This window comes from Schistocerca americana, chromosome 4, assembly GCF_021461395.2.
Source record: "Schistocerca americana isolate TAMUIC-IGC-003095 chromosome 4, iqSchAmer2.1, whole genome shotgun sequence".
NCBI classification, from domain to species: domain Eukaryota; kingdom Metazoa; phylum Arthropoda; class Insecta; order Orthoptera; family Acrididae; genus Schistocerca; species Schistocerca americana.
In genome coordinates, this window is record NC_060122.1 from 227396262 (window position 1) to 227410405 (window position 14144).

Here is a 14144-nt window from a genome sequence, read left to right on the forward strand (position 1 = left end):
GAAAGTAAGTTCTATCATTTAGAGTAGGATGCTTTTCGTTGGGTGGATACTTTTCGTTGTCTTTCTTGACCGGTTCATGTATCTATTGTCATTTTTTTTATTGAAAGTCATTATTTATTTTCTCTTTATAGTTTTCTTAATTGGTCATTATTTCATCTCAGGACATGTTTCTCAACATTCTTATACACTCATGCTTAGAAAAAACAGAACACTTTGAACGACTGGAGATACGACGTTCATATTCACAGGGCACGTACATTAGTATGTTCTGTAGAAATTATTAGCATCTGAAACAAGTCGGCCTGCGGTTTCAACGTCAACATCGATGTCGCGGTGGAACACCACCTCCTGGCAAAATGTGCCTATGGCTCTCACTGTCGCTGTAAACTGAAGTGTGACTTGAGCAGACATGCAGGATGCCTTGCAGACGAATGTGCGAACTGTACTATCAAATCAGTGAGTTTGAAACAGGACGCATTATTGGCATGAGAGGATGTCATGCAACCATCCGGGAAACTGCCACTCGTGTGGGACGAAGTGTTTCGGCAGTGCAACGGGCGTGTGCAGAATGGTTCACGGAGGGCCGTAGAACACGACGAGATGTGTCAGGAAGCACCAGCCAGACTAACCCCGGAGAAGATCGACACCTCATTCGAATGGCATTGCAGGACAGATCTGCATCCTTCTCGGCTCTGGCGCAATAGTGGAACAGTGTAACACATCGGACACTATCAGGGGTGACAGTGCGTCACTGTTTATTACGGCACTGGTTACGTGCGCGTCGTCCACTTCACCGCCTACCTTTGACGAATGTGCAGAAACGTGCTAGACGGCAATGGTGCATGGAACGACGTCATTTGGAATAGGAATGACATCAGATAGCGTCTCTCGACGAATCCAGGTTCTGGTTGTTTGAAAATGATGGCCGCCTTTTCGTTCACCGCAGACATGGGGAGTGGCATCACGGTGACTGCATTCGCACAAGATGTACAGCGCCAGCTCAAGGCCTTATGGTGTGGGGTGCTATTGGGCACAACCACAAATCACAAATCGTGTGTATGCAGGGCATTGTGACCAGTGTGACCTAAGTGAATGACATACTGTCAGACGTAGCCAAACCCTTTCCGCACAACACCCCAGACGCCACTTTTTTCCAAAACAGTGCTACATGAACACGTAACTTCTTCGTGCCACAGGATGTCAGCATTTTGCCTTGGCCCGTCGGATCACCAGATTTGTCTCCAATCGAAAATGTGTGGGATATGATGAAATGACGGGTGCAGTGCTGTGACCCAATGCTAACCATCACAGATGAACTTTGGAACCAGGTGAATGCAGCATGAATGGCTATACCACAGGATGCCATTCGCGCATTATGCGCGTCGATGCCATCATGCATAGAAAAAGTTACGGGACCATGGCGGACCCTATGCCTACTAGGTGACAGGACACAGGCTGAACCGAGGTGGCTGAAATGCTAATAATTTCTGCAGAACACACTATTGTATATGTCCTGTGAATATGAACGTCCTACCTCTAGTCGCTCAAGGTGCTCTGTTTTTAACAACAGTTTAGAGAAACGTAGAAATAAATGAGTTTCAAGTGGCACTTGTTTTTGGAGTCGAAAACTGCCCCACGAAGTTACTGACGTTAGTCTAAACAGCGAGTGTAGTTAAGGATTAAAGGTAGTAGGGATTCCCTATATTTCTCACTAATGACCCTAGAATGACCAACCAGGACAGCTTGGTGGTGGTGGTGGTTAGTGTTTAACGTCCCGTCGACAACGAGGTCATTAGGGATGGAGCGCAAGCTCAGGTTAGGGAAGGATTGGGAAGGAAATCGGCCGTGCCCTTTCAAAGGAACCGTCCCGGCATTTGCCTGAAACGATTTAGGGAAATCACGGAAAATCTAAATCAGGATGGCCGGAGACGGGATTGAACTGTCGTCCTCCTGAATGCGAGTCCAGTGTGCTAACCACTGCGCCACCTCGCTCGGTCAGGACAGCTTGGGTTTTAGATGTATTGAGCTTTCGCTCTATATTCTAAGCCTAATTTGATAGTGCACACAGGTCAGAATTGAAATTCTCGATAGCTGTCTTCAGGTTTATTGGCTCTGCACTTAGATACAACTGGAGGTAATCAACAAACATGCGATGTTTACAGTAAAACGAGACTGATGACTCATCACTGACATACAATAAATGAAGCATAGTACTTAATACCGAACCCTTGAGGACGTCTGATATTACCTGTCTCCGTTACGATTTGATGGTGCCGGAGCCCGCATCTCGTGGTCGTGCGGTAGCGTTCTCGCTTCCCACGCCCGGGTTCCCGGGTTCGATTCCCGGCGGGGTCAGGGATTTTCTCTCTGATGGCTGGGTGTTGTGTGATGTCCTTAGGTTAGTTAGGTTTAAGTAATTCTAAGTTCTAGGGGACTGATGACCATAGATGTTAAGTCCCATAGTGCTCAGAGTCATTTGAACCATTTTTGATGGTGCCAGACATGACGAATTGCTGGCGAGATGTCAGCTGTGAACGAAACCGTTGCACTGCACTTGGAGAGAAATTCAGCCTGTTAAGTTTGGCAAGTAAAATATCGGAGTTGACAGTGCCAATGGCTTTGCTAAAGTGTAAGACGTTCATAATAGTCGCCTCTTGTCTCTCCATGGGAAGCTTCAGGTCAGCTTTTACTTTTATTAAAGGAGGTATTGTGCTGTGATTTTTGCTGAAAGTCGATCGGTATTTGTCCAGTAGGCTGTTCGTAGATGAGTGCGTTGATAGCTGATCGTCGACTGTATACTGTAAGGCCTCGGACAGTGCCGGAAGAGTGAGGATAGTTCGGTTATCAGAGGATGCTGTTGCAATGCAGCATAACAGTTCTTGTTTCCAGACCTCAGGGAAAATACAGGGCTATTACAAATGATTGAAGCGATTTCATAAATTCACTGTAGCTCCATTCATTGACATATGGTCACAACACACTACAGATATGTAGAAAAACTCATAAAGTTTTGTTCGGCTGAAGCCGCACTTCAGGTTTCTGCCGCCAGAGCGCTCGAGAGCGCAGTGAGACAAAATGGCGACAGAAGCCGAGAAAGCGTATGTTGTGCTTGAAATGCACTCACATCAGCCAGTCATAACAGTGCAACGACACTTCAGGACGAAGTTCAACAAAGATCCACCGACTGCTAACTCCATTCGGCGATGGTATGCGCAGTTTAAAGCTTCTGGATGCCTCTGTAAGGGGAAATCAAAGGGTCGGCCTGCAGTGAGCGAAGAAACGGTTGAACGCGTGCGGGCAAGTTTCACGCGTAGCCCATGGAAGTCGACGAATAAAGCAAGCAGGGAGCTAAACGTACCACAGCCGACAGTTTGGAAAATCTTACGGAAAAGGCTAAAGCAGAAGCCTTACCGTTTACAATTGCTACAAGCCCTGACACCCGATGACAAAGTCAAACGCTTTGAATTTTCGGCGCGGTTGCAACAGCTCATGGTAGAGGATGCGTTCAGTGCGAAACTTGTTTTCAGTGATGAAGCAACATTTTTTCTTAATGGTGAAGTGAACAGACACAATGTGCGAATTTGGGCTGTAGAGAATCCTCACGCATTCGTGCAGCACATTCGCAATTCACCAAAAGTTAATGTGTTTTGTGCAATCTCACGGTTTAAAGTTTACGGCCCCTTCTTCTTCTGCGAAAAAAACGTTACAGGACACGTGTATCTGGACATGCTGGAAAATTGGCTCATGCCACAACTGGAGTCCGACAGCGCCGACTTCATCTTTGAACAGGATGGTGCTCCACCGCACTTCCATCATGATGTTCGGCATTTCTTAAACAGGAGATTGGAAAACCGATGGATCGGTCGTGGTGGAGATCATGATCAGCAATTCATGTCATGACCTCCACGCTCTCCCGACTTAACCCCATGCTATTTCTTTCTGTGGGGTTATGTGAAAGATTCAGTGTTAAAAGCTCCTCTACCAAGAAACGTGCCAGAACTGCGAGCTCGCATCAACGATGCTTTCGAAATCATTGATGGGGACATGCTGCACCGAGTGTGGGAGGAACTTGATTATCGGCTTGATGTCTGCCGAATCACTAATGGGGCACATATCGAACATTTGTGAATGCCTAAAAAAACTTTTTGAGTTTTTGTATGTGTGTGCAAAGCATTGTGAAAATATCTCAAATAATAAAGTTATTGTAGAGCTGTGAAATCGCTTCAATCATTTGTAATAACCCTGTACTTATCGTTAAGAAATGGTTCAAGGTATCTTTTATTGTGAGCAGTAGTGGGTCAATGATAAGTTCCATCATTTGGGCGGTGATGCCATTGTGTCTAGAACATTCGCTTATGACTTACGGCATTATATTCTGGGGTGACCCTCTCCATTCACAAAGAGCAGTTTTGGCTCTGGAAATGGCAGTTCGAGCAATATCTGTTGTAAGTTTTTGTTGTGAAGTTTGTTCAGAGAATCTAAAGAAATACACAAAAACGACAGTAACTTCAACTAGAAAGAGGCAAGCCTCAAAGTGAACAGATCCTGGATTCTCATGCTGCAGCGCAGGTAGAAAAGGGCAGAACCAACGCGGTAATGGTCACGGAAAAGCCCTCGGACATTGCCGCCAGGCACATAATTTCAGCGGTAGCGAGCTCGACTCTAGTCCGCCACCAGCAATGGAGGGTGAAGCTTTGACAGTGCCAGCCGTTTGTGCTGGTGAAGCGTCAGAAAAATCATCAAACAAACGTGGTCCTAAGAACTCGGGACAAAAGCCAACAGGTAGTTTGTCAACATGCGCTTTTTCACAAGAATTAGCAGCCTTCACTTAATGTGATACTACATAGAAATCCAATCTGCGTTTGGATCGCACTTCCTTGACCCCTGTGCAGAAAGGTGTGCAGTATTCTGCTGCATCCAATTTCAGTAAGCTGCCAAAGAATTAAAAAATCTTGGTCGTCGTCCTTGCACTTTCCAAACTGAAGAAGTTCCTCATGTGTCCCTCCATCTGTTCTGCAAACTCCTGTGTTATATTGTTGAAAATACGTATATACTCAGCACTTTGTTGCGTGCATAGCATTCGTGTGAATTATATTTAATTTGTTATTCACTTTTCTGATGTTAATTTCGTGACCATGGAGATTTGCTCTTTAATTAAGTCTTGCGGAACTAGAAGGGTAAAATATTTCCAGACTCCGTCAAGACAAAGTTTTTTGTTTTTCCCCAAGGTGTAAACAGTAAGTGCATGATTCATTTGCAGTTCACTTCGGTTGTGAGTAATGTGAAGTACTGGTTCAGTTCCTCGACTGGGACGATGGGATCAGCTGCGGCTTTTACTTTGCGTATACCAAGACCACGTTGGTTTTCCCATAGGACAGCTGATCTGTGTCGTGTTGATTAACGAATGGGCATGCCTGAGTTTAAAATTTCTCATAGCTTGTTTGAATCTGTTCCACTTCTGCCCGTAAGCAATATGATCTTCAGCTGTAATCCTGCTTATCACGAGCTGTCGCCTTAACAAGTATGGCTACCTGGGCACGCCTCGAGGACCGACCCAACGTCCCTAATTGTCCACTTCCTGCAGTTGCTGTAAATACCTGTATGTGGGTTTGAATCTGTTCTCGAGACGTGCTTGGCTAGCTGAAGTAGTTAAAGCCGTCGACAGACGGGAAGAATTAGCTAATGTTGACCTGGCCCTCTTCGAGTTTTGTGACGCCACTTCTTACTGTGTCAAGTTGAGGGGCCATTTCGTCACGTGAATCAGAAAGAAGTTCTGCGGCATTTGGGCGAAGCGTCACGTAAGGTAGAACCAGTAGGAAGGAAGAACGTTCGTTACGTCACAAGCAGAAAGCTTAAGGGCCCCAGAAAGCAAGACACCATGTTGCACTTGTTTTCAGTAGAAGCCCATATTCGGTGAGTTTTGTGTTGTAGCTTACACCCCATGAATATATACTGTTTTTAAGCACCAGCATATTGAATGTCTTGAGAACAAAACGTTGCTGGTACGATTTGTTGTAATAAAACGATGTGAACGTCTTATTGGTGGTTAAAGAATTTTCGTATTTAGTTATTATCGCTTTATAACTCGTGTGTTAACAGAGTACTTCGCTTTAACGCAACGGCACATTAAAGATTGATGCAAAATGTGCAGTTTTTGCTAGGAGTTGTTTTAGTTAAATGTAAATTAATACATTTCGCACATCAAAGCTTATAGAAGAGTACAAGATAAAATACAAAGCTGCTCATAACAAAGCTACAGTCTAGCGTAGTGGGTGCAGGTATAATGTTTTGGAACAGAAGTTTGTTTGGTATAAGGCTCCAGTCCTGTTGCATCCAATTTTTTTCCATCTTCGCGTTTTATAAAAGGTTTTAGGGATTTTTCGCGCAATTAACAGAAATAATATCTGTAATACTAGCCGGCCGAAGTGGCCGTGCGGTTAAAGGCGCTGCAGTCTGGGACCGCAAGACCGCTACGGTCGCAGGTTCGAATCCTGCCTCGGGCATGGATGTTTGTGATGTCCTTAGGTTAGTTAGGTTTAACTAGTTCTAAGTTCTAGGGGACTAATGACCTCAGCAGTTGAGTCCCATAGTGCTCAGAGCCATTTGAACCATTTTTTTTGTAATACTTGATTTTATGTAAATATAAGTGGAAGGAATGAATTTGGTCGATTTGATGTTGTTTAGTAAGCTGTTATCCTTATTCATTGGACTTCTTTCCTATTTGTCTTCTTAGGTATTCAGGGATACCGAGTGTTTTATTTATGTATACCACGGTCAGAACATCAAGACTAGCATATGGACAAGGGAGGGAATGTGCCTTTTAATACAGCCAGTGGAATTTCACACGCATCCATCTTCGTGATCAAACTGTACTGTTTGCGAGCAAAATACAGGCGACAACTGCCACTGGAGAGGGCTGAGAGAGCAAAATTACGGTAGCCAGATCGTCCTGTGTCCAACAGCGCAGTGTCTTGTGACGTTGTTATACCATCTGCATGCATGGCAACGTTTCTGCCTCGTCCTGTGTGTTGATGGCTTAAAGCAACCACTCCTGATAAGTTCGAGATCTGGCTTTGAGTCTTGGATTTGCACGTATTTTCATGTGTTTCTAGTAAATGGTACCACCTGATGTATAAATGTATACATTTCATGTATTTAATACAGCTGTAGATCGTCAGTAGTGTATGTTCCCTCAGAACTGCATGCATGTCTGAAGGACATTTGCACAAACTACAAAGGCGCTGTAGAATACAGCTATTCAATAACTGTGATGTGATAGTGCCGCGACCTACCATCTTGCAGATGGCATCACACAAGGCTTAGAGCCAACTTAAAGACAATTAGAGCAAAATTGCAGATACTTTTAGAGTTTCCATAGTGATTGAGAATGAAATACGATGCTGAAGTTTCTTCTGATGTCTAGGAAGAATGTTCACCTGCATCTACTGTCGCAAGACTGTGTCTGCGAATGAAACACACTGTGTTTTTTGCTGAATTCATGACCTATACTAATGATATCAGTTACTTTGGAGACTTTAGTATCACGAAGCAGCCGTGTTTAACAGTACTTAATGACATGAAGTTTGTCTATCACTGTATCAATAGTACTAACCTACATATTTTCGCATGATAGCACAGTACTGTGAACAGTCTTATAATCTGATAACTGCAGTTGTTTTGTCCAAGAAAGAATTGCATTGCAAAGTGGAGAATTTTCTTGATGGACCTACGTACTATTAAATAGAAGGTGCTAAACTGTAGTAGGTTGCATGTTAATGTGACGGTGACAGTACCTGACAAGCGTCCTTCTTCTCGTAGTAAGTGCACAGCATGTTATCCTTGATATGATCGCCGATGGACGTCTTGCGGCAGAAGTCGTTGGAGATGACGCGGACCTCGGCTGCGAGGAGGAAGCGAGACAGTGGCTTGTCTTGCCCGACACGGCCCCAGCCTGCCACGATCGCGAGCTGGTCTGCGTAGTCCATCTCCACTGTGGGCACAGATGGCGTGGAAGTGTCAGAAGAATTTGGCGGCGTCTGCTTGGACATTCTCAGCCATTGTGAACGTCCAGGTGTGTGGTCAGAACTCAGAAGTCTTTCAGTAGCCCTACACTGAATGTGCCTGGGGAGCAGTGACAAAAGGATTTCAACAGCATTCAATTTTGCGTCAACTCCTGATGCTCATATGGGCTGTCGTATATAAAACTGGTATGCGTCACACCCGAGATTCAAGTCACAACGAACTAACTAAAAAAGAATAGATGATAGTAACGTTGAGAAACATGTAGTTACCTGTTTGTAAGAGATACTGTAAGTGGTGGCCATGGGCATCCAGGCACCGCTGATTTCGCTTGATGACGTTACCAGCCACACGCTGTAATTCAGCAGGTGTGATTTCTCGAGTAACGTTCTGCTTAAGATCGTCTATTGTGCAAAGATTGTCAGCACACACTTTGCTTTTTATTATGCCCCATTAACAAAAATCACACAAAGTTACACTGCTGGCCACTAAAATTCCTACACCACGAAGATGGCGTGCTACAGACGCGAAATTTAACCGACAGGAAGAAATGCTGTGACACGCAGATGATTAGCTTTTCAGAGCATTCACACAAGGTTGGCGCCGGTGGCGACACCTATAACGTGCTGACATGAGGAAAATTTCCAACGGATTTCTCATACACAAACAGCAGTTGACCGGCTTTGCTTGGTGAAACGTTGTTGTGATGCCTCGTGTAAGGAGGAGAAATGCGTACCATCACGTTTCCGACTTTGATAAAGGTCGGATTGTAGCCTATCGCGATTGCGGTTTATCGTATCGCGACATTGCTGCTCGCGTTGGTCGAGATCCAATGACTGTTAGCAGAATATGGAATCGGTGGGTTCAGGAGGGTAATACGGAACACCGTGCTGGATCCCAACGGCCTCGTATCACTAGCAGTCGAGATGGTAGGCATCTTATCCGCATGGCTGCAACGGATCGTGCAGCCACGTCTCGATCCCTGAGTCAATAAATGGGGACGTTTACAAGACAACAACCATCTGCACGAACAGTTCGACGACGCTTGCAGCAGCATGGACTATGAGCTCGGAGACCATGGCTGCGGTTACCCTTGACGCTGCATCATAGACAGGAGCGCCGGCGGTGGTGTACTCAACGACGAACCAGGGTGCACCGATGGCATAACGTCATTTTTTCGGATGAATCCAGGTTCTGTTTACAGCATCATGATGGTCGCATCCGTGTTTGGCGACATCGCTGTGAACGCACAATGGAAGCGTGTATTCGTCGTCGCCATCCTGGCGTGTCACCCGGCGTGATGGCATGGGGTGCCATTGGTTACACGTCTCGGTCACCTCTTGTTCGCATTGACGGTACGTTGAACAGTGGACGTTACATTTCAGATTTGTTACTACACGTTCCTCTACCCTTCATTCGATCCCTGCGAAACCCTACATTTCAGCAGGATAATGCACGACCGCATGTTGTAGGTCCTGTACGGGCCTTTCTGGATACAGAAAATGTTCGACTGCTGCCCTGGCCAGCACATTTTCCAGATCTCTCACCAACTGAAAACGTCTGGTCAATGGTGGCCGAACAACTGGCTCGTCACAATGCGCCAGTCATTACTCTTGATGAACTGTGGTATCGTATTGAAGCTGCATGGGCAGCTGTACCTGTACAGGCCATTCAAGCTCTGTTTGACTCAATGCCCAGGCGTATCAAGACCATTATTACGGCCAGAGGTGGTTGTTCTGGGTACTGATTTCTCAGGCACCTCAACTGCGTGAAAATGTAATCACATGTCAGTTCTAGTATAATACATTTGTCCAATGAATAGCCGTTTATCATCTGCATTTCTTCTTGGTGTAGCAATTTTAATGGCCAGTATTGTAAGTCCAGGGACGCTGGGAACCAAGGCCTCTACTGGCAAGTCTGTCTTCAGGGAACATGTTGGTGATGTGCGCCATACTTTGGTTGGAAGCTCATTGCTCCATCTTGCTGGAATAGTAAGTGCAGCTTCTTTGCATCTGTTAATTATGCATACAAAGAGTCTAAGATCTTTAGATATCTGGTGCTCTTTAATGTGTACTTGAAAAATATGGGGCCAATAATTTCATGGAGGACAACGCACACCAAACACCTATCTTCTCTGAGTGAAGAGGCTCTTGATGCAGAATATGTGAGTGGTTCTCAATTCTCAATTCTGGGCATCAGTATCTCAATTCTGGGAATTCACGTAATCTGACAGATGAAACCAAGCCTCATCTGACATGAAGTAAACCAAGGGATCAATGTAACCGTTAGCAACTGACTTTTACTACCAGTTACAATAATGAATTCTTTTCGTGAACCTCACATTTCAACCCTTGCACCACACTCACACAATAGGCTTTCAATTTCACATCTCTTACTACCCGATGGCACGATGCACGGGCTACACCAACATGCAGCAATAACCTGCTTACCGACTTGCGAGGTCTTCTCGTAATGTCGATGCGAATTCTGTCTATAGTTTAAGGGGTCCTCACTGCTGTTCACTTATTCCTCTGCACATTCTGAACAGATCCTAAAGACCTCCATTACTTGTACATATCTTGAATAGTGCTGGTCGTGGTGGGGGGGGGGGGGGGGGGGCTTCTACCAGGATACTTTGTTTGAAACATTTCTTTACATTCCTTGATGGAGCCTACCTTTCACGAAACATTCCACAATATAAATTAGCTGTTCTAAAGCAAACTAACCAGTTACTGTAACAAGTCAACAATATGAGCTTCTCACAACGACTGATGCACAAACACACAGCTGTGCCCTACTTACCGACGAAATACAGTTTAGCTTACTTTCAAGACAGTGTTGCTACTTCACGAGCAATTTGACTAGAGATGATTAACTAGTCCGAGTTGTACTGGATTTATGTGGGACACCTTGTATTTGTGAATGATATTCCACTTCACTTTCATCAAGCAGATTGGTACTTTTTGCAGTTGATACTGCTGTTATACTAAATCCCATTGGAGAAAACGTTACAGAAGAAATTACTGATGAGTATTTTCGAAGAATGATTACGTGATTTTCTGAAGAAGGGCTCTCCCTACATTTTGAGAAAGCACGCTACATTCAGTTCTGTACAACAAATAGAGTCATACCAACAAGTGATGTGGTACATACACAGGTACCAGAAAACAGGTTTAGTTTAATTGATAATCTTAGAAACAAACGAATCAACCTCGTAACATATTTTTCAATATTTCTACTCAATAATGTCGTATGGAATAATTTTCTGAGGTAACTCATCTCTTAGAAAGAAAGTATTGATTGCAAAAAAGCAAACAGTAAGAATAATACATGGTATTCACTCGCAATCATCTCGCAGATACCTCTACTACTAGTTAGATATTTTAAGCGTATCTTCACAATGTAAATATTCACTAATCAAGATCGAAAAAAAAATCTGTCATAATTTGGAAACAATAATGATGTCAATATCTACAATAAGAGAAGAAAAAAAGTTCATTAGAGTATCATGTAAAAATTCTAAGTAAATCGTTCAACTTCATCTATATAAATATCTGAAGAACATTTCGAGGTATTTGATAACAACGTTTCCCCTTTACATGTTACATATAAATTTATATATTAAAAATTGATAGTCTCTGTCAGTCTGAGTGTTCATTAGAGTATTGTGTAAAAATTTGAAATGGATCAGTCAAGTACTTTTCACGATTTGTGCTAACATAGTTTCCCTTTTATGTATAACACACACACACACACACACACACACACATATATATATATATATATATATATATATATATATATATATATATATATATATATATATAAGAACATCATGAAGAAAATACATGCTTACTTTACAAGTACATAAATTCATTCTCCAGTAATTTTGACTTACAAATGCAGGCAATTTAGTTAACATGGCGTCCAGATATCTCAGTTTACTGGTGAGTCATCGAGGCCATTATGCATATACTACCACAAAGTTAAACGTGAAATGGAATGAAAAGAGCATCAAAAACTTGTTTGATGTACCTTCATGAAAAAGCTTGCACTGTGGAGCGCAAGATACAGTGCTGAGCAGGAAGAAAAAGCCCCCTTATTAACGAGGAGCTGTTGACATTAAGCAGAACGCCGCTTTAATGTGGTTTCTTGCCAGTTTGAACATACTTTGTGAGTGAAACTAGATTTACTATATGTAGACTCGACAGTGAAGTGTGTATGTGAAGCAAAGCCGACAAAGAATTTTAATTTTGTAAACTATAACATACCATTAGAGCAGGCTGGTTTTATGCCAGGAACAAGCAGCTGTGATCAAGTCTCTCATTTACAACCTACATGGAGAGAGGATTCCAGGAACAACTCGAAACATTCGCTGTGTTTATTGATTTAAGTTCAGCCTCGGCATATAGTATGGAAGGAATTACCACTATTCAAGGTGTATCAATTTATTCTTTGCAACTTCTTTCTCCATCTACACAACGAGGTGTTCAGCAACAGATTTTTCCAAGTAACCTCAATGGAAAATCAAGTATCTTCCATAGCCTACAAAATGGCCTACCACAGGGATCTGTACTAGCTCTTCGACTAGCTTCTGCACTACCGTTTAGAGACAAGGACACTGTTTCAAGTTGTTTCCAAAAATCTCGAAAAGTACTTAACCAATTCACTTCACAGTTTTACATGATATTCTGATAAACATTCCGGCGACACACTACGGTTTTATTATTATATGTGGTACACAAATATCTATCTAAAACCTATAATAGTATACAGACAAGCTGATGTTTAATATTGTTGCCAAAAATCTCTAAAAATTCTTCACCAATTTATTTCAGATCTTTACATGATATTCTAACAAACGTTTCATAGACATAGGTTACATATTTTTAATATATATGATATGTAAATATATGCATAAGAATACACACAGAGGAAACGTTGATAACAAAAGTCTCAAAAAGTTCTTTACCGATTCACCTCAAATGTTTACATGATTAACAAATGTTTGGGCAGGGTAGACCCAGGTTACATATATATATATATATATATATATATATATATATAATGATTATAATTAAAGTTAAACTTTCAAAGCGCTGTGGATATAACACCACTGGTCAGAATGATGTGAAATTGCAACGGAATATTATCGGAGAAGGGGGAAAACGTATGGCAGAAGAATAAAAATAGTGCAGAAATTGATCAATAGATGGCGCTGTATGTGTCAAGATACATAAATGAAAATACCTGTCATGCGCACTGAAGTTGGTATAAACACGCCAGGTACACGGCTTTTCCTCCTTTCGCGTCTGCGACATTCGTCATGACTGTCTCAATGCAGGATCTCGCTCTGCCTGTAAAGCTGTATTACAAGATTGATGACTGTGCACACGTCGCTCTGCAGGAGTTCCGGACACTGAAGCGTTTGAAAAAAGGAATTGATCCGATGACTGCCATGGTTCTGTAGAAAATGATTCCGAAATTCGAAAAGACGGGTTCTTTTATTGTGCAACCTAGTAGAGGGAGGAAACGAATTGATTCGACCACAATGAGATTTTCACTCTGAAGCCGAGACTCGAACTCGGGACCTTTGCCTTTTGCGTGCAAGTGCTCTACCACCTGAGCCACCCACGCACGATTCACAATCCGTCCTCACAGCTTCAGTTCTGCCAGTACCTCGTTTCCTACTTTCCAAACTTCACAGAACCTCTTCTGCGAACCTTGCAGAACTAGCACTCCTGGAAGAAAGGATATTGCGGAGACATGGCTTAGCCACAGCCTGGGGGATGTTTCCAGAATGAGATTTTCACTCTGCAGCGGAGTGTGTGCTAGTATGAAACTTCCTGGCAGATTAAAACTGTGTGTCGGACTGAGACTCGAACTCGGGACCTTTGATTTGACGTCAGTGGAAGTAGTGGCCACAGCAATGCAGGAGGAGACGAGTGGTGGTGTGCAAATGTGTAGTGCATGGAGAATTGCCCGAACACTGTACATACCCATGAGCATGGTGTGTAAAATCCGACGAAACATCCTTCTTTGCTATCTATTCAAATTTACCCATGTGCACAAGTTGTTTCCTGTTGGCCTGCCAGCAAGAGAGACCTTTGCGTTAGAATTTCTTG

The 14144-nt window shown here is 43.2% G+C and overlaps 1 protein-coding gene across 1 annotated transcript in view; it reads right to left on the minus strand.

Moving 5' to 3' along the window:
- LOC124613150 (trypsin-7-like) overlaps window positions 1–14144 on the minus strand; it is a 278621-nt gene that overhangs the window by 124879 nt on the left and 139598 nt on the right. The window contains exon 5 of the mRNA XM_047141775.1: window positions 7794–7990. Within this exon, the coding sequence (XP_046997731.1) occupies window positions 7794–7990 (197 nt within the window). The remainder of the gene's footprint in view (window positions 1–7793; window positions 7991–14144) is intronic.